General features: G+C 41.4%; 2 protein-coding genes across 4 annotated transcripts; one reads left to right on the top strand and one right to left on the bottom strand.

The window, feature by feature from the left end:
* Nucleotides 1–141: 141 nt before the first annotated feature.
* On the bottom strand, nucleotides 142–4,634 carry nfe2 (nuclear factor, erythroid 2). 3 transcript variants are annotated; one of them, XM_076740130.1, is made up of 4 exons: nucleotides 4,513–4,634; nucleotides 2,373–2,451; nucleotides 2,140–2,277; nucleotides 142–1,434 (listed from the first exon to the last, which is right to left on the bottom strand). In XM_076740130.1, exons 2-4 carry the CDS (start codon nucleotides 2,418–2,420, stop codon nucleotides 145–147), a joined length of 1,476 nt encoding a protein of 491 aa, XP_076596245.1. In that variant the 5' UTR covers nucleotides 2,421–2,451; nucleotides 4,513–4,634; the 3' UTR covers nucleotides 142–144. The 3 variants fall into 3 exon arrangements, with proteins under 3 accessions (XP_076596245.1, XP_076596244.1, XP_076596246.1); XM_076740129.1 differs by lacking the exon at nucleotides 4,513–4,634 and adding an exon at nucleotides 2,549–2,641; XM_076740131.1 differs by lacking the exon at nucleotides 4,513–4,634 and adding an exon at nucleotides 2,612–2,639.
* Nucleotides 4,635–9,610: 4,976 nt separating this feature from the next.
* On the top strand, nucleotides 9,611–13,575 carry copz1 (COPI coat complex subunit zeta 1). Its single transcript, XM_076741990.1, has 9 exons — nucleotides 9,611–9,679; nucleotides 10,127–10,195; nucleotides 10,602–10,683; nucleotides 10,775–10,866; nucleotides 11,730–11,785; nucleotides 11,903–11,980; nucleotides 12,103–12,154; nucleotides 12,244–12,282; nucleotides 12,935–13,575. The coding sequence occupies exons 1-9, from the start codon at nucleotides 9,662–9,664 to the stop codon at nucleotides 12,980–12,982; spliced, it is 534 nt and encodes a 177-aa protein (XP_076598105.1). The 5' UTR covers nucleotides 9,611–9,661; the 3' UTR covers nucleotides 12,983–13,575.
* The last annotated feature ends 5,690 nt before the right edge of the window (nucleotides 13,576–19,265 follow it).

The following is a 19,265-nucleotide window of genomic DNA, read 5'->3' as shown; positions in this document are numbered from 1 at the left end:
TAAGTCATAAACTCAAGAACTGAATGTGCAGCTTTCATCCAGTTCATATACTTCAGTTGGCACAATCAGGCAGTATACCTTCTGTACGAGTATTAAATAACAAATGACTGCCCACCGCACCCTCCCACCCACACCCTCCCATCTTCAGCACTGCTCTCTCTTTTGCATAGCTGTGTGAGGTACCAAATAAATTTTACCATCTGGTGTCTGTTGGAGAGAGTAGTCGTCAACTGAGTACGGTTGTCCATCTTCATCTCTTAAGTGAGAAAATACTTCTGAGTAGAGGTCTGTGAGGCGATGTTTAACAAAAGCCAAGCTGTGTTTGAACTCAAGCCTCTCCTTTGCCAGGTGCTCTCTCTGGGCCTGCAGCTGGCTCAGTTCTCTTTCTAGGTGAATTATGCTCTCAAGCTTCCTTTTCCTGCAGTTCTGTGCTGCCACCTTGTTCTTCCCTCTTCGCCTGATGTCCCTGACCAGTGCTAGTTGAGTATCTGTGAGAGTATACTGTGTCAGGAGCTCATTGAAGTCATCTACGGGCAGATTGATAATCTTATCCATGGGGAAGGGGATCTTCAAAGCCATGGCCCGCCGCTCATCCCTGCTGAGCGGTGCAGGAGCAGAGATGCTTCCTTGTGGTTTTGTGTGCATGTTATGCTGTGAGCTCCCTCTGCTGGACACTCCGGAGTCGATGTACGGGTTGCTCAGAGCAGTGGTCTGACCCTGCTGCTTGACTGACCAAGGAGTCTGGGCATCACATGGTGTGTGAGATAAAGTGGGTTGGGGTGAAAAATAAGACTGATGTGCACCTGAGTGTAAATATGAGTGAGACTGATTCTGGTAGTCCATTGAGTAATTGATGTGTGCTCCTCTGGTGTGCTCATTCATGCCGTCTGGTTCACCATCACTATATGTCATACCTATGTCTACACTCTGGTAACCTGGTGCACCACCAACAGGATTATCTGGGGAGGCCAAAGGGGGACTGGAACCCAGAGAGAGACCAGAGTCCGACTCCAGATCATCCACTGAGCGAGCATGCAAACTTTGTCCATGCGTAGTCCACGGCATGTGACGATTTAGACCCTGAGAGAGACAAGCGTTGGCCCTCCTGTGCCCTTGACTGGTGCCTGACATGTTCATCTGTTCCCTTGGAGCCATGAGTGAGGCCTGTGTGTGAGAAGAGACTGGGAGCATTCTTTGATTGAGCTGGGACTCAGAGTGTCCGTACATGGACTCTGCGTTGCTGCCCAGTCGATGACAGGCAGGCACCCCTTTTGAGTAACATCCATCATATGGCTCAGCAGTGCTTAGCTCACAGGCAGAAGCAGGAGGAGGCTCAGAATGGGACTGAGCCATCCCATATCCTCCCATAGGGACCATGGGTTCCATGCTTTGGTACTGTGTTGTTTCATAGGAGCCTTCAGCAGAGACTTCAAACTATGGTAGCAAAAACAAAAGGGGCATACCCAGTTATGACTGAGAGGCACATTGGTATACATGTCACATCAACAGCAATAAAATGACTGAAGGCAATTACTAAATTTACAAGACCTCAGAGTTAATTAGTGGAACAGTGTATTTTTCACAATTCATCTGGTTCACTATAGAGCGCAGTTTGCCCCCACTTCAGCATGCCACCCATAGCCTGAAGGGCTCTCAAAGATGTGATCAGGTTTCACCTGGAAACAGATGGCTATTGTACGGTGCAGGGGGCCGCTAACAACATACAGCACTTGCCCCCTCTCTCAATCTCTTCATCCTGCCATCACTCAAATGGGCCATTGTTGCCTCCCTCAGCTGAGTGTGTATCAGCGTTTCAACAAATAGCATCAGATGAAAATATGTAAAATTCTGTATCTATTCAGCTGGGATGAAATAAATCTAGTCAAGTAATTATAAATTCATTTATGAACCACATTTTAACCGTTGTGTTTCATAGCTTACTTTGAACATGACACTGAGAACTATATACATTTTTCACGGATTAAAATTAATTAATTAGATACATTAATATCTGCTGAGTTCACTATAGGCCTCAACACAATACAACCTGCACCTCTATGATGATACAGCATGCTGTGATACCACAATAAAAAAAAAACCTGATGTGGAGCTCTCAGTGTATCAGTACTGAAGAGGTACCTGCAGCTCTGTGATGGCCATCAGCTCCTGCCAAGCCACATCCATCTCTGTGTCCTGAGGGGCTCCATGAGACCTGGCTCCAGCAAAATTAGTTGACATGGACACTCTCCCACACAGCTTGCCTGGAGTGGCTAATATCTTGAAGCAGAAAAGAAAATGATTGCTGATAAAAACACAATTCACGAGTGTATTTTAGGCTTGATCACGTATCGTGGTTTGTGTGATTGACCTACCTCACAGGTTCTCCTCGGCGGGAGAACATAGTTGGTGGTTGAACACATTCAGAACAAGCTCTTGCTACAAAAAGCCAACCTGGTGAGGAGACAGAGCAGCAGGTTATTACCTACCTCACCTTTAAATGTTGGCACACCAGCAAGAAAACAAAAAAAAAAACAAAAAAAACCCATACATTCACTCAGAGTATCTGTGAACCATGAAGTCCCACCATTAAACACGCATTTCTAATACATACGGTGCATTACATGTAGGTGCTACTTGAATGACAGTCTGGGTGTTGTGTAGGTTCTTCTTGAACACATGAAGGGTTCAGTTGAGTTGAGTTGACTCCTCCCATCAGCTGTCCCAGGGTGCAGCTATGCCAACCCCTGATAAGACAATCTGTGGGAAAACAGTGGCTCTGCAAGACAGACTGAGGTCTGATGGCTGCCTTGGAAAATTTAGTGTATGGCTAACATGTTGGCAGTAATCTTTGAACTATTTTGGCTGAGTTCTGACAGAAGGCACTATTTTAAAGCTTTAACATCTCCAACTTGTATTTCAGAATTTTTTTCAGTTAAAGGCTCACAGCCGTGGAAAGGCTTGCCAACTGAATTAAAAGTACGATCAGAATTTAAAGCTTCCAAAACATAAATGAAAGTGTGGCTTAAACAGTGGCAAAGATGTCAGTGAATAAGTTTTGAATTGATGGTCTTGTGCCATGTGTGCACGCTTACATACTGTACATTTATATTTATACTCGTGCACACACTCGAACCCGCATGTCAGTGCATGTAGTCCTGTACATTCTGTACATAGACACATGCATTTACACACCAACACAGTCTGTATTATTTGTCCTGCTGTTTTTATCCTGAACCTGCTTGTTTAGATGTTTTAATTTAAAGCATAACCAGGGCTGAGGCTGCAAATTAGCCTCAGTTTTAAATGCCCCACACCCAGTGCAACTGTTGCGCTGTTTCCCCTTATCTAAGAATAGTTACATAAACTAATAAATTAATAAATTAATTAATGGTCAGAGTCTTCCTCGTACAGCTTGCTGCGTGTCTCTGAAAACCCTTTTTGTATGGACTTGATATATAATTTTATTCTCTCTTTGCAGCGAAAAGATCACTTTAATAATTTTCATGTTATTCCTGATGCTAAAATGATTCCGAAAATATTTTTGAGAAAGCAGGCATCCCATCAACAAACACAAAAAGGGATGTGATGAAGTAGCAACCTGAAACTACTGACAGTAAAACAGAGAGTACAACGGCCTACAGTCAGTGTGAGGGAGCAGCTGAAGATACCGTAAAATTAGAATGAAAAGGTTATCGTAGTCGGGCTAACAGGACTGCAGGCTGTGTCACACTGAGGTGTCACAGATTCACAGATTACACGCTTGGTGCAGTGAGGTTAGCCTGTGAGAGACTGAAGAGATGGTTTGTATCAATTAGAATGTCTCAGTTCACACACACACACACACACACACACACACACACACACACACACACACAAATACTATACTACAATCCTATTTCTAGTATATGACATGTATTTTTAAAGTAATGGTTAAATCCATGAACAGTTTCACCTTTAACCAAACCTGATTCCTCTTTTCAATTAATTACATGTTTCATTTCCTTTTATTGACCTTCTAAACAAACTTCTTGTAATTTTGATTAATATTTCAGTGGGACCTGTCTGTGTATGACAACTTACTGTAATGTGCCATGTGTGAATTGTTTTGTGATGTTTAAAGGCTCTGAAACATGGGGTTACAATGATCACAGCCTGCTAGAACTGGTGATGTGTCTGTGGTAAGTTTCTGAAGGCTGTTTCCTTGACTGTAAGGAATCATAATTCACTGTCAACACTCAAAAATCTTTTCACGGGTTCACTCAGTAAAATAAGGAATCTGACAAAACAGTGACTCAAATTAAGTCAGCAAGACAAAACTTCTATTATAAAATCTGGAAATCTATTTGTCAGCATATAGTGGAACTTAAATGGAAATTTCAGCAACAATATAATTACATTGTTCAACAATTTCACTGTGTTACGTGATGATGTGTAATATATTTTCTGAAGTGTTCCATCAGCTTTACAATAGAAAAACCAAAGGTCGGACAAATGAGTCGTGAATGAACATACCTGAGCAGCATTCTCAGCTTCTTCAACCGGTGTGAGTAAAAAAAAAAACCCCTCAGATGTTATGCACAATCCTGGTGGTAGGAAGAAGAAAAAATGAGTAAAAGGACGTTCTTCTTCACATATGTTGTGCTGTCTGCTCACTTTTAACAAATCACAACGAGTAAAGCACACGAGGCCTCTTGCCCTATCTCTTACTCAACTGTCTGTCTCTCTCTGCTCAGCTACACACACAGCCACCGACATAAATGGGATGGCTCTGTGCAGACAAACGCAATCTTCCTGTAAAGCACCCACACCACATTTTTTTGCACTCTTGTATCCTTAATAGCACACTTGCACCCCAACCTCCAAATTTCCCTTTTGCCCACACGACAAACCACAAACCAACAGTCTGGCATACACCACGACATTCATTCTGTCAGTCCACACTGAAGTAGGTAGATGTTTACAAATTAAACACAAACAAACAAAAAGTCCTATAAGCAATTTGATTCTAACTATGTCATTAGCCAGATGATTGTCTCAGTCCTGGCCAAACCGTAGAAGAACTGTGTCCCTTTAAATCCTCCCGAACAAAAGGTATGAGGAGTGTGATGTGGAGCACCTGGAGACAGAACCGGCACTGCAGTGAGGGCCCTGTTCACGCAGGGGTGGGTTGGAGGCAGGATTGAGACTTAGTTTAGTAGAGATGGAATGTACACCCTCCAACAGGTAAGAAAGACTACATTGTTCCTTTATCTGGCAGAGCAACCGACAAGGGAGAGAGAGGAGCAGGGGGAGAATGGAGGGGAGCGTGTCTTACATAGCAAGTGACCATTAAAATCCCTCACAAAAAATCCCCTCATTGCCCCGATCTGAAGCCCTGTGAGCAGTGAATTCACAAAGGCTGTGTGGTATGTAGAACTGCCCCACTGTGCAACAGCTTTCACGCAATTACTGACAGTAGAGATGTTGCATATTTATTGTTCCAAGCAGCCTGTTTGTCTTTATGCACAGTGAAAGGTAACAGCTTTTAGGCTCTGGCAAAGACCCCCTGCTGTGTACATTGTGTACAATATAAGGGATAGATTTCATTTTAGCAGAAATCACTTGATGGACATGATGAAATATGCTTCTGTTAATTCAGCTTCTGGGGCTATGTTACGGCCTTGTATATATTTACAGTGAGCCCTCCAAAGCAGATGTAGAATGCATCTGCATATAAGGCATCCCCAGTCCATTTTAAGAAAAACGCAGCACTACATAGAATATCTTCTCAGAAATGCAAAGCTGAAAACAGATGTCACGATCACTCTCCTCCTTGAACTGCTTCTTTGACACCGTTAAACAGAAAACAAATTTAATTGAAGTCGGAACAAGTCTCAGACGAAGTATATTTAAATTCAAATACTCTAAATTTGGTACAAATACGGACAAAATATTCATACACAATTTCAATCAGCTATTTAGTACACAAAATAATTGACTGAAAGTGTTCACCCTCTTTACCTCTACACATGTAAAATAATCACCTATAAATTGATCTGTATGCGGCGTATTCTCATTCTTCTAACAGAAGGTGGCCTCTCTAGTGAGGAAATGGATAAAACAACAATCCAGAAACAAAATGTAAAGGGGGGGTTGAATATTTTTATAGTGTGTAAAACACACGTTAAAAAGCTAATGCTAATTTTAATGTCATTTTAGACATTGAATTTCAAATCACACATCAAAGAGTGTGATGATATATCTTTGGGGTAATTAATGTGAGCGCTTGACTTTTTATTGTGAAATGAATACACATTTTAGGTCTCCTGATAAACAAAAACGCAGTTCAGACTTTCAGTAAGGCGCTGTGTATTCAAAAACCATGAGAACATGGAAGGTTTTGTCTGGCCAGTTACAATATCTCATCCCGCTGAGACATAAATCTCAATGTTTTCTCTGTCATTGTTCTAAGATGGAAAAAGTAGGTGGCTGACAGAGTCAAGAAAGGTGAATGTCTACCAGGAATCAAAGAAGGGACTTCCCAACCCCAGTTCCTAGCACCCAGCCCCTGACTCAACCACTGCCACAGCATGCCAAAGAGCACCCTGTTATTACTGTGACCACAGCGGTTTTGAATCTGGACACAGTTCCCAGGTCAACGCCCACGTTCCCTGTTTGTGTTTGTTTGCTTCAATTAGTCTTTGACATCTCTGCTTTCCAGCTTGCCCAAACCTCTCAGGGGCTGTCAGCCTTTTCTCATTGTGCACCTCAGTGCTGCGAACTCTACTGCAAAAATAGACCGGACATGCAGGCTGGGAAGTGCCCACAGTTGACTCACTTAGGCTTAAAGTCTCTTAATGACCATTGGATTTCATAGTAGGGTGTGTTAAATCTAATGTGGAATTAATGGTGAAACATGTTTATTGTTTTGTTGTTCCCCACCTCCTCTATTTGTCCCGGTGTTTCCATGGCATTTCACTTGTTCATTAAAGATGGAGGTATGTGGCATCTTTGGTTTTGTTTTAACATCCAGAAAGCTGTATCAGACATGAGTGGAAAAACCACCTAACTTCTAAACAAAATGAATGTGTGTCTTGGGTTGTGGTATCAAAAAGGGAATATTTTTGGAGTCAGTTTCTGGGAAAGGAGAAAAATAGAGAGGGCAGATGGAGTATTACTTTTATTTTTCTTGTATTGATCAACTACTTGTGGTCTTGATCTGAGCTGTAAAAATGAGGAAATGTTACTCATTTTTTCATTATTAATATTTAATTTGAATAAAAACCACACTGCAAATAAAGGAAGCATAACAAAGGCAGCTTGTACAATCATTCATTGTGGTGATGGACAGATCGGTACTCAGCTGGAAAGGGTTTGTGAATTTGATCCACCTACAGTGTATTTTTCTGATATCCAATTTCACACACTGGCCTAACCCTGTTGTGAACAATATTGAAGATGCACATTCAAATTTGTAGATTTCTCATCATTTGCTAATGAGCAGGATACGAAATGATCATCATTGCATGCAGTCCTCGTCAGAGCAACTGTTGATGTAGATAGTGGGACTCCACTATCTACATCTCCACTCCAGATAACCTTCTCATTGTTGTTTGATAAAATGTCTGTCATGATGCTCACACGTTATCTCCATCTGAAGAAAAGCAAATGAGGAACCTGAATATGCAGCATCATTCTTCTGAATGTCTCAACCAGGCCTGTACTTATCTCAAGATGTTTAGATAAAGATAATGTTTTGTAACAGTAGTATTGCATGTCTTAATCATTTTTTGATTTGTTTGTTTCTTTTTTTTTTTTTTGCTTATTAATTTTTGTATCAATACAATCACATAATGTATTAGTGGTGTTGGAGAACAGTTTTTCAAATAAGAAAATCAGTAATTTAAGGGGCTGTGTGAGTCTTTGTTTGCATGCATGTGTATGTATATACATATGTAATTGTATACATGCAATCAAGCCCATGTGTTCACTACAGTTGATGTCAAGACTGGTTGGTCATACAGACACAGAGAGGGAAGTTAATGAAAGGAGGATGTTGGTCAGCGGAAGCTCTGCTTAATGCTGATAAAAGAAACACTTGGTTCTTAGGAAGGGAACTTCTAACTGCTGTGGTTGCTGGCATACGCTGAGCAGAGGGGAGCAGCCATGCGATCACATTCATTCTCTGTGTCTATTGCTATGTTATTAATTTCTACTTTTTAATCTTTGCCAGCAATAAACTAATATGGTAAATATTTGCTGAACTTAAACAGGAGATATATGAGACATCTTGAACAGTTTCTTCACATCCTGTTTTGAAAATTTTCTGAAGAGATCAATTTATGCTTCACTGATGATTTTTTCAACTATGAATCAAGGAATCGAGGTCATTTATTTGCTATGTTAGGGGGTTGCACAATGAAATGTGATGAAATTTTCATACAATTTATTCAAAAGAAATGATATGTCCCATGTTAAAACTATTATATATACATAATGTTCATTCATCATACAGTGCGTGCTGTATCATTTTTATTCTTCCATTCATCACCATTACCAGCTGTGGCAGTCATCATCATCACTGGGATAGTTTATATGTACATGTAAAGGTATGAATGCTTGTGGTAACTGACATGAGATGGCATGACAATGACATCTGGGAATCCTTTAACCTCTAAGTGTGAGCTAGATCAAGGCAGCATACTGCTTCCTCCCCAGTCTGAGTAATTTTGAAATCTTAGTGGCTAAATTGTATTGACACTGCAGTATTGTGACATTTCACGGTTGCCTTTAGTGCTGTTATGAATGCATGTCAAAATAATTTGTATCTTTCAACCCTGCGCTTTTTACAGGCACATAATAGCTGTCCACTATTTGCTTTCGAAACTCTACATATTCCAGTATTATTTGAAACTCAAGCCCAAAAATATCTTACAGTAAGGCCACACAGTGATGTCATGTGTGGAGTAAGATAGAGGGAAATCCCCATCAGCCTGGGTTTCCAAATGCTTCCCAGAAGTGGGAACTAAGATAATTGGAGTTGGTTAAATGTAGGAGGATCCTGAAAAAAGATGTTGATGAGTACGAGCAAGCTAAAATGGCTTGTAAGTGAGCTATTTTTTTTTTTATTTTTTTTTTTACCATGCAATCCTATAAAAAAAAGAAAACAGCAACTGCCTTAAGTCACAAAATGTATGATTCACAATATTAATTTGAACTCTGAAATAAACCCGTGAAAGGTAAGTCTACCGCAGTTCAGAAGAATATAAAAAGAGTCAATCACAGGGGAATTACATGTGGGAATTACAAGCAACAAGATTTGGATAGCTGTAATGTTTCTGGACAGCAGAAGATAGATTAACAAAGAAATAAGGTTGGTGGAGAACATACAATGTTTTATTTAGTCTGAGGGACATTAAGTAGCAACTTTCCCCACTGAAGGGTGAAATGTGTTACAGATGCTGGTGGGTCTGGACGTACTTCACGATGAGCTATATCAGCTCACTTTGCGCCTAAATGGTGTGTATCTGTTTCCCGACTCCGCGGCCTGGCAGTGAACTGCTCTTTGCCCTGTACGCACAACACACGGCACTGCGTCAGCCAATGGGTAAGAGCCTCATTTACTGTACGTATTACGTATCCTACTGCTACCCAGCTAGCTGGTTTGCTAACAAGAAAGAAGATGGATTCTCCCATACTGGTAATGTTACCCCATGTATTTTTTGGAACAGTATACGTGTCATTTAACTTTTTTAATTATCACAATTTCACCTAATTATACGCTGAGACGGGTCGCTCGAAACGTACTGAAACATAATATTAAGCTATCGAGTTAACTAGCGTAACGGTGAAACGGTAGGCTTTTGGCTAACCAGCTAGCCTCAGAGAAGTTAGCTTCGTGTGTATGTGTTTGTGGTGATGTGGAAGTGTCATGTCTTCCTTCTGACCTCGTGAATAAGCAATTAATTTAAATACTATCGCATTGGTGACTGGTGTTTATTTTAGTTATTCCGTGTTAGCGCCTCCACTGCCATCCCGTCAGAGTTTGCTGTTCCCACGGAGCTACTTCATTTTCGGTTACTCACTTCGATAAATGTTTGATCATTGCAGCAACTAATTAATGAGGTGCAATCATCTACCTTAACAGGAACCATCCTTGTACACTGTCAAAGCAGTTCTGATACTGGACAACGATGGAGACAGGCTTTACGCCAAGGTATGAGAAAGACAGTTGTTCGGCACAATTGTCCTGATTGGTTGAACTTTTCTGAAGCATGTCAAAGCTGAACTTAAAGCACAAGCCTGGTGGTACTCTGTATTTTTTATCAACAAATTTCACCCAAAGACAAAAACAACAACCAATTGGAAAATTGAAAGTTGAAAAAATAAACTTTGTATTTGTGTTATAAGTAATACTTGTGTGCCATAGATCTGCAGAGGAAGTTGGAAAGTATTAACGGACAGACTAATGCATCATTTTCTTATTTAGTGACAATAAGAAAAGTATTGAATATCACCAGCCTGATGCTTTTCTAAAAAAATCTAAGTAGTTGAAGTGTGCTGTGGGTTATAGATTTACATGTCAACATGTGAGAATGTCTATGCTTTAAATTCATTTACAGTATTATGATGATACATACCCGACGGTGAAGGAGCAGAAGGCGTTTGAGAAGAACATATTCAACAAAACACACAGGACGGACAGTAAGATGTGTTCACCACGTTAAAGACGATCTCTTTTCCTGCCTCACTGCACGTCTAATAACACGCATGGTTTCTTTTTGTTTGTGCTTAGGCGAGATAGCATTACTGGAGGGCCTCACTGTTGTCTACAAGAGCAACATAGACCTCTTCTTTTATGTGATTGGAAGTTCCCATGAAAATGAGGTAAGCCTAAAATTAGTCGTAGGATTTTGTAACAAACTGTTATTAAGTAAGAGTTATAATCCAACTATTGAGCAGCGAGCAAAGTCACACAAACATAAATTTACCAAAAGTGTCAGTAATCCCGTCCTGTCTCTTACAGCTGAGGCGATGGTTTGAATCATAGGAAATCAAACGGTACATTTTTAACCATTGATAGTCACCCTGCAATCAATTGTACAATATGATATTCCAAATCGCTAAAAAAAAAAACTCACAGGCTTGAGCCGCCTCTTATAGTGAATCTTAATTTTACCCATCCACTCTGTCGTTCACATTTTGGCCGTCATTCAATCTTCATACAGGTTTTCTTTATCATAGAAATTTCTCAACAACAGAATGACCTGATTGAAATTAGTATTTGTGTGTGTCTATGTTTATATGACCAATTTGACCAGTTCAACGGTATTCAGATAGATTCAGTTTTTTTGTGATTATTTGGGCTGTCAATATTGTGGCATACTGGTGCTATAGAAAATAAATAATAATGTCAGTGCAAACTAATCTGTCTACATTTGGTATTTACATTTTACTTTTGTAATTAAAGTAACTTCTTTCATTGTAAAATGGGATGTTATTTGTGCACGTTGTGTCTGTAATTTATAACCTGACAATAGTTAAGAGCCTGCACAGACGGATATCAAGTTTAGCGTAAGTAGGAAATAGAAGACGTGATGTGCCTTAAGGTCCAAAGAAAACATTGTGAACACCATAACAAGTGATTTTTTACTTTAGTGATCTTTTTTTTTTTTTTTTCAGATGATAGAAAAACAATGTGGGCTCATTAGACATGAACAGATTCTAATACATTCTTTTATTCTCAACAGCTTATGCTTATGGCTGTTCTAAATTGCCTTTTTGATTCACTCAGTCAGATGTTGAGGTACGTTTTGGCAGATGTTTCTCATTATACAAAACCTCAGTAAAACTTTTTCCACAAATCTTTTTCTGACGTGTAGAAAGTTAATCTTGACGTGCATGTTTTGTTGTTACTCTGTAGAAAAAATGTTGAGAGGAGAGCTTTGCTGGAGAATATGGAGGGGCTCTTCCTGGCTGTGGATGAAATTGTAGATGGAGGGTAAGTGATAATTGAGCAGCTTGATGCCAAGTCATCTCATGTTAAAATGACTACAGTATTAGTGCAGCAATTTGTCTCTGGGATGACCGATTGTTGATCTCTGTCTTTGCTGCCTCCTGCAGGGTGATCCTGGAGAGTGACCCGCAGCAAGTTGTGCACCGTGTGGCTCTCAGAGTAAGCTCCTCTCCTCACCCCTCAGAATTACTCCACATAGTTTGACGTTGGTTGTGTCAGCTCTAAACATAACATAATTGTTCCTGTAGGGGGATGATGTGCCTTTGACAGAGCAGACCGTCACCCAGGTGAGAAAAACATTCATTGCTTCTCTCTCTGCTGTAAAGTTTAAAAGCTCCATTAGTTTATTGACTGTTAAAACTCATTACGACAGAACCAAAGATTACAAGGGCATTGTTACAGCATCAGTCTCCTCCACTCCTACTTTGTCACTCGCCTCCAGGTTGTCATATATTGCATTGTCTTATATGTGTGAACGTGTGCATGATTACTAATTATTCAGTGGTAAGGTGGTAGGTAGCCAACGGTGGTTTCCGTCTTTTTGTTCTTACATGAGTCTGTCTGTGTGTGAGCTCCTCCTGATTAATGTTGTCATTTAAGAGGCCTGAGACTGGCTACCGCCATCCCTCTTCTGGCCGTGATTAATGACTGTCCCCAATCCCCATACTTTATGGTTATGATTCGGCTTTCGTTCAATGAATTAAGATGATTAATTAGATCTTGCATATTTCTCTTCATTTACATTACTCGTTCACCCTTCTTTGTTCTGTTTTTTAACAATTCATTTTTTCCATTCCTTCCTTCAACCTCCTCAAAAAGATGCCTGTCGTTTTTTCATTGTGTTTGACACTTTCTGAAGGGTTTATCTCACACTGTAGCCATTCGTATACTGTTTGTATTGGAGTGATCTGCTCGGTCAAACCTAGCTTTCTTCCTCAGGTTCTTCAGTCTGCCAAAGAACAGATCAAGTGGTCTCTTCTACGATAGTCACTCCTGCACCAGTCTACCAGTGAGCCGCTGTTCAGCCCAGTCTTCATGGCACTGATCCACATACTCCCTTTCCTTCTACTCCTTCACTCAAAGCTGTGAGGAGTACCACTGGCTGATCCAGCCACGCTCCCAGGACTACTGCTCGACAAAGTTTCATTTTCCATTTTTTTTCTTTCTTTTTGCACAGGCTTACGTTGTATTTGCATAATCAACATGGTGATAAGATATGGTGTACATTCCAGTAGCAGGGTTGGCCTGATCTGTTTTTGTTTTTCATTACAGAAGCCGTGTCTTTATTACACCAGTGTATCTGTCTATTAAACACTGATAAACCTCATTATAGCCAGTGGCAACATTCCATATGTCTCCTTGAACAAGAGTTTTTACTCGTTTGACAGCACCCGGTCTCCTCCAGATTACTGCACAAAGTATTAACGCACTATCTCTATCATTTAATTTACATGAATATTGTGGTTAAAAAGTGTACAACTAGTACTGTAGTCATAACCATGATGGCAGAGATGTGTTTTGAATATATTTTGTTCGGGGATCTTCCATCATCAGATACTTTTAATAAATGTTTGTTGGCACTGGCATGTGAACAGCTGTGATATGTCTAACACTACCTGCTGTTTGTTGAGCATTGTTCTCTTCACCATTGTTTTTAGGAATGTCAGCCGCAGTGAAATAGCCATGAACTGCAGAGTAGTTCTCATAGTTTTAAAATGGCTTGTCGTAGATTTACATCTGCGAACTGAGCTAGCTTTTAAAAGTTGGTGTTTCCTTATTTCAGAGCTGCCGTGGCTCTTTGTTCTTCAAGACCTCAGCTAGAGCCAGAGACACTAGAGCAGGGGCTCCATCTCCTGGTGTGTGCAGCAAAGTGCGTGGCTGAGGTACATAAGAACTGCAGACGAGAAGGTAGAGAAGGGAGGAGACGCACTCATGCGGCTATGATCAGGAGCTCACACTGCGCTGTCTTACTGTGACATGCAGATAAGTTTTATGGAGTCATACTTGATTCATTTCTGCTCTGTAGAGAGCCACTGTGTGCATCATGAATTGTGTGCCTCAATGTGTGCAACCCCACCTTCACACACTAACCTCACACACACTCATTTTAATGCAAATGAAGGGTACACTCTGGGGAGAAATGCATGTGAGAATAGGCACTACATCATGTTGGTACCTGGTGCATATTACAGGAGAAGAAATTATCTATCTGCATTCTTCCAGCTAGGTATCCCCATATGTTCTCATGCTGATCGCTTGAAGGTATTTTTTCCTGCCTGAGATTTGTGCTGGTTGTGCTGCCAACAGAGCCAACCATGCCTAATTTGAACCACATTAGCCAGCAGGCCTTGTTACAGATCATGTGTCCTCCCTTCTCACCCTTACAGTTGGACGCCTCCACCTCCTATACTTTGCATGCTGTGACATGTCTGTTGGCCTGATTCAAACGTCGTTAAGCCAATGTTTGTAGCTTTTTCACAAACTGGCATGTTGCCAGTTCATTTTTTCAGTTTCTCTTATCTGTGTCTAAATAAGTTATTTGGCAAAGTGAGAAGCAGATAAATGCTCTTGATGTAGAGGCTGTCAATGGCCTGGAGCAGTTTCTGGAGAGGATCACACACATAAGCGGTAATGTTGGAATGCAGAAAGTAAATTTGAGTATGTCACCCTTTATTTCCCCGATGGGAAATTTCATACCTCCTCCAGTGTCAGTCAGTTAAATCTTGTAGTTCTTCTTTGATGAGAGCTGCATCTATCAGTCACAAACATGTCGGACAGAAAACGGCACAAAGAAAAGCTGTAATGGTATTGTGATGCGCTCCAAAAATACTGCAGTTCAATCACTCCTGTGCACATACGGTGTGTTTTTTGAAGTATTTCTGTTACAAGTAAGATACATTTGAGGTATTCTGGGTTGCAGCCCTTGGCTCAAATGAAAAACGAAATAGGAAAATAAAAGTGCTTATTTCTAGGTCAATGCCTAAAACATAAAAAGAAACACTCTGTATGTTGTATCAATCAGAGCGAACTGCAGGCAGACAGCAGCTGACACAAAACAAGGCAACTGTGTGTGCGCGTGTGCCTCTCCATGCATGTGGGTTGATGTTTTCACATAACAGAGGGGAGTGTAGTCAATGAAACTGTTATTGGCTCTGACCTGTGGACCTATTGTCTTGGCTTTGCTCCAGTTTGATTCAGCCCTTGAATCTGTGTCTCTTTATGGCTGCAGAGATAGCATGAATGAAGCCTGTGTTGATGCTGCTCGCTAAGTGTTTTACTGCAGAAAGTGCAGTCAGAAAGGAACAGGTAATCATTATAAATGGACTTTGTTATCGCACCAGTATACTGTTATCGCACCAGTTTGCTGGCATAATGAGGACATCTTCTGTGTCAGTGTGTGGTTTCATTGAGAGGAGGAAACATGAAGGTTAGAGAGGATGAGGTTAGCAGAAGTAGACAGCAGTAAATGTGATTAGACGCGATCCCAGCAAGGGCACCACAGGAAGGAGAGAGGGTTAAAAAGGATCCCACCCAAGGTGCCTGTCCAGACCCTCACTTTTCATGTAGATAGCCCTGCAGCACCATCGGGGGCGCAGTGACTTGCTTTCATTCGCTAATTACAGTTGCACCATCATAAAAAACCAGCGAGGTAATTTATATTAATTATACAGGCATGAGTATAACAGTTTGAAACGCCATGGCTTGACATGCTGTACATAACATGCAGTAAAATTGTCAGAGACGTGTGGGCTAGAGCCTTGTAATTGATCGATGCATACTGTGAAAGAGTCGCTCTCTTTCTCTTGTGTGTGTGTGTGAGTGGACCGTGTGAATTAGAGACAGTAAATTATCATCATCTGTAAGCTTACAGAGTCTTTATGTCATAGTCAATGGGTCTGAGCACCCATCCAATGGCTTACCCTGCTAAAGAGAAACAACACTTGGGAAAACAATGACAGCATGTTGGATCGAATACAGTAAACATATTAAAGCAAGTGCCATTATATTGTCTGAGCAGGACAAAGGCCAAGACCCACATGATGTTTAATGACCCAGTGTATTAAAATTAACAAGGCTATTTTACTTCTAGTGCTTTCACATTTCCACCCGATAGATAATGGATTAAACATAATGATATTAACATAATGTTTGAAAAAAAAACTAATTCGAAGAGGAAACAAGCCTTTATGTTGTTTATTGTTGAGCTGCATTTCTTCAGTTTTAAAGATAAAAACATAGAGATAAAGATAAAGCGCCATCATACCTTTGCAATCAGTGCAAACATAACATCTTCAAATAAGCTGCTCGAAGCATGTGCGGTCGTGTGCTTGTGTGCATGCAGGGAGGAAGAGGTATGGGCCCGGGCCTGCTCGCTTTGCTTCAGCAGCATCTCGCCAGGGTGACGTGGTTTATGGCCCCAGTTGCCCTCTCTGGGTCTGTTTATGGATTCCCATAGAATAGAGAATCATGGCCGCTCCAGGAAAAGCCAGCCAAAAACAACACCTCCACCACTGCACTCTTGCCTGCCTTTGCCATAACTCAACACATTGTTTATGTTTCTGAAGAAAAAAAAAAAGGTATTCATGGTAATGACATAAGATGACTGTAAATTCTGATGCTAATGTTTAATTTTTTTTTGTTGATGTAAGATAAAAACGTCACCACAAATGTGGCTGGTTTATTGGAAGTCGTTACAGGTTGGTGAAAAAATTGTGAGCTTTCTTAAGAGGAAGCTTTTTTCTTTTGGTTGGAATAGCATTGCCTTTGCAGGACCAGTTATTTTATGATACCTCTAAGATTTATTACATGAAAATGTTCAACTTTGATAGGATAATGAAAGTGCACCACCAAGGGCATTGTTAATCGAGGAAATATTCTACCTGATGTGTTTTCCCTCTGCTGTTTTCCCCACAGTTCTCCTGTGCCCGTGCAGTGCATTACTCTTAAGTGAAAGCATGCTTCAGAAGAGTGATAGTAGATGCACTCTGGATGCGAATACTCTCTGTTCAAAGCCGGTACTGGTTAGATTCAGCAAGTGATGTGTTTCTTTGTGTTTAGATGGCAAAACAGAAATCCTCAAGCATAGTTGCTCTGCTCTGCTGTACTCCATAATCGTCTGGAGCTGCACAGCAGGGGCACATCTGGTTTGTGGACGGGCTCAACCGGACCCTCCCTGTAATCCAGAGGGTAGAGTTTAGCTGCTGCTTCTGAATGCCTTAGAGTCATGGCAGTCAGAGGTTACTGCTATTAACAAACAGTCAACACAAGCTTTTGGTCTTGCAATGATGCAGAAGAGCACTAAAGAAGGGCCATCAGTCATTTTCACTGTAGACAGTCAACATCAGACACAGCCATGCTGGCCGTAAAGCTTTATGAGTGTTTCTGCTGGTGTTATTCAACTCTCACTGCATCCATCAGGGAAACATATATTCTGTTTCTCCTGTTTTTCCTCGAGCCACGTTTAGTCTTGTTTTGCTCGAAAGAATTCCTCCGCTCGCTCGCCTCTTTTTTACTACAGTATTTGCGACTGTGTTCTTGCAGCAGGGCCAAAGAATGTAAAGAAAGGCATTTTCTGTTGCACAGCTCAGAACCCTCAGTTTCTTCCCTCCTCCCTCTGTCATCTACTCTTTCTCACTTTCTCCCCTCCCTCCCCATGGATTCCCCAACCACACCACAACACCGTTAACAGACGCTGGCCTGACAGATTTACTGCCATCGTCTTTCCATTGGCCGCCAGCGTGACAGCTGAGATTTAATGCTGCCTTCTCATTGGCCAAGACTCGACAGGTTAATTTATGGGTGCACTGTGATTTGATGCCTCCTGCCTTTGAAGTGAGTTACAGCTCTGTCGCTTATAGGACACAGAAACGGTGTCAGGTTGCAATCGTAAAATCTTATCCCTGAAGGGGGGGTGGCGCTGGAGTATAATAGTCCTGACGTCATGAGAGAAGAGACCTTCTTGTGAGCACAGAGGAAGACAGAGAAATGTGTGACAGGAGAAAATGCTAGGTGTCTTTCCACAAACACTTGCAAAATATGAAAATGATCCAAGTATCTGCAAAGAAAGGGGAATGATAATGTGCGTGGTTGTGCACATCTAACATCTCTGCCTCTGATTTGAGGTTTTTCGACCTGAGTTGGAAAGGGCACTTGTCTTCTTTCCTCTTCATTCCACACCTCTCACAATCGGCAGATTTTTGTTTGACTTGGGGGGGTCATAGATCCTAAATGACTGAGTAAATCACGCATGTATCGGCATAGCTGATCAACAGCAGCAAACTGCCAAAGTCACTTTGACTACTGCATCTGCTCACTGCAACCGTAGCGTTCGTGCGACGCCATCATCTATCTGCGGCCTATCTCTTCATCAGCCTGACAGTCTGCCCTGACAGGATCAAGAAGAGCGAGAATGTGGCCCTGTAACAGCCTTGACCCATGGAAATCTCTAAGGCTAAAAAGCATGGATGCCCCTGCCCTGTCTATCAACCCCGAGTGGATTCACGCACCGTTTCCCTTGGATATCAAATCCCTCTCTTTACTCTTTCACTTCACACTTGAGGTCGTCTGCTCAAGTGGAAAATTGTCGGAAAATAAAGAGACCTAGGAAAGCCCTGGACTTGCCTTGTCATGTGGGATTGCATAATTTCTTAAGAGACCTTCTCATGAACTTGATAACTTGGGGTTAAACAGCGTACCCCCTGACAATGTGCCATGTAAGAGAGAGAGAACAGCTTTTACATCTTAAAGAGACATGATCCCTCTGAACTCAGGGGAATGATGGATAGTTTGGCGGCGAGTTAGAAGAGGCTGAGACAAATATACCTGTGTAGAGTTAGCCAATTCAGTGAGGTCTCATATATAATTGTGTCTCCTTTTGGACTCATGTTGTGAGCAAGTTTTAAGGTCATGGGAAAAGCTTTGCTGAAAATGAATATTCTGATAAACTGAAGATGAAACTGATGGTTTTATGTTCATCCCTTCCTATATTTGTTGAATGTGTTTCTGGTCTGTGGAACATAAAGGTTGTGGCTTCCCAGATAAATAAGTCTTCCCGCAGTGCATCGAGCATCCAGTGCCTCCGAAGGCCAAATCTCTTCTTGTTGTCACTGGTTGGTTGTTCCCTGGAGAAGCAGCTCAGTCCAAACGTGTCCAAACAAGCTGTGGATTAATAGGGTGGCGTAAGGCCAAGGCATGTTAATGTATCTGCCGAGGCTGAACGCACCTCCATTGGAAAGTGATTTTTACACAGTCGGCAGGGCGCCGGGGTGTC

The sequence above is a fragment of the Chaetodon auriga genome, chromosome 10 (assembly GCF_051107435.1).
Source record: "Chaetodon auriga isolate fChaAug3 chromosome 10, fChaAug3.hap1, whole genome shotgun sequence".
NCBI lineage: Eukaryota > Metazoa > Chordata > Actinopteri > Chaetodontiformes > Chaetodontidae > Chaetodon > Chaetodon auriga.
This window is presented reverse-complemented; position numbering and strand designations above follow the sequence as displayed.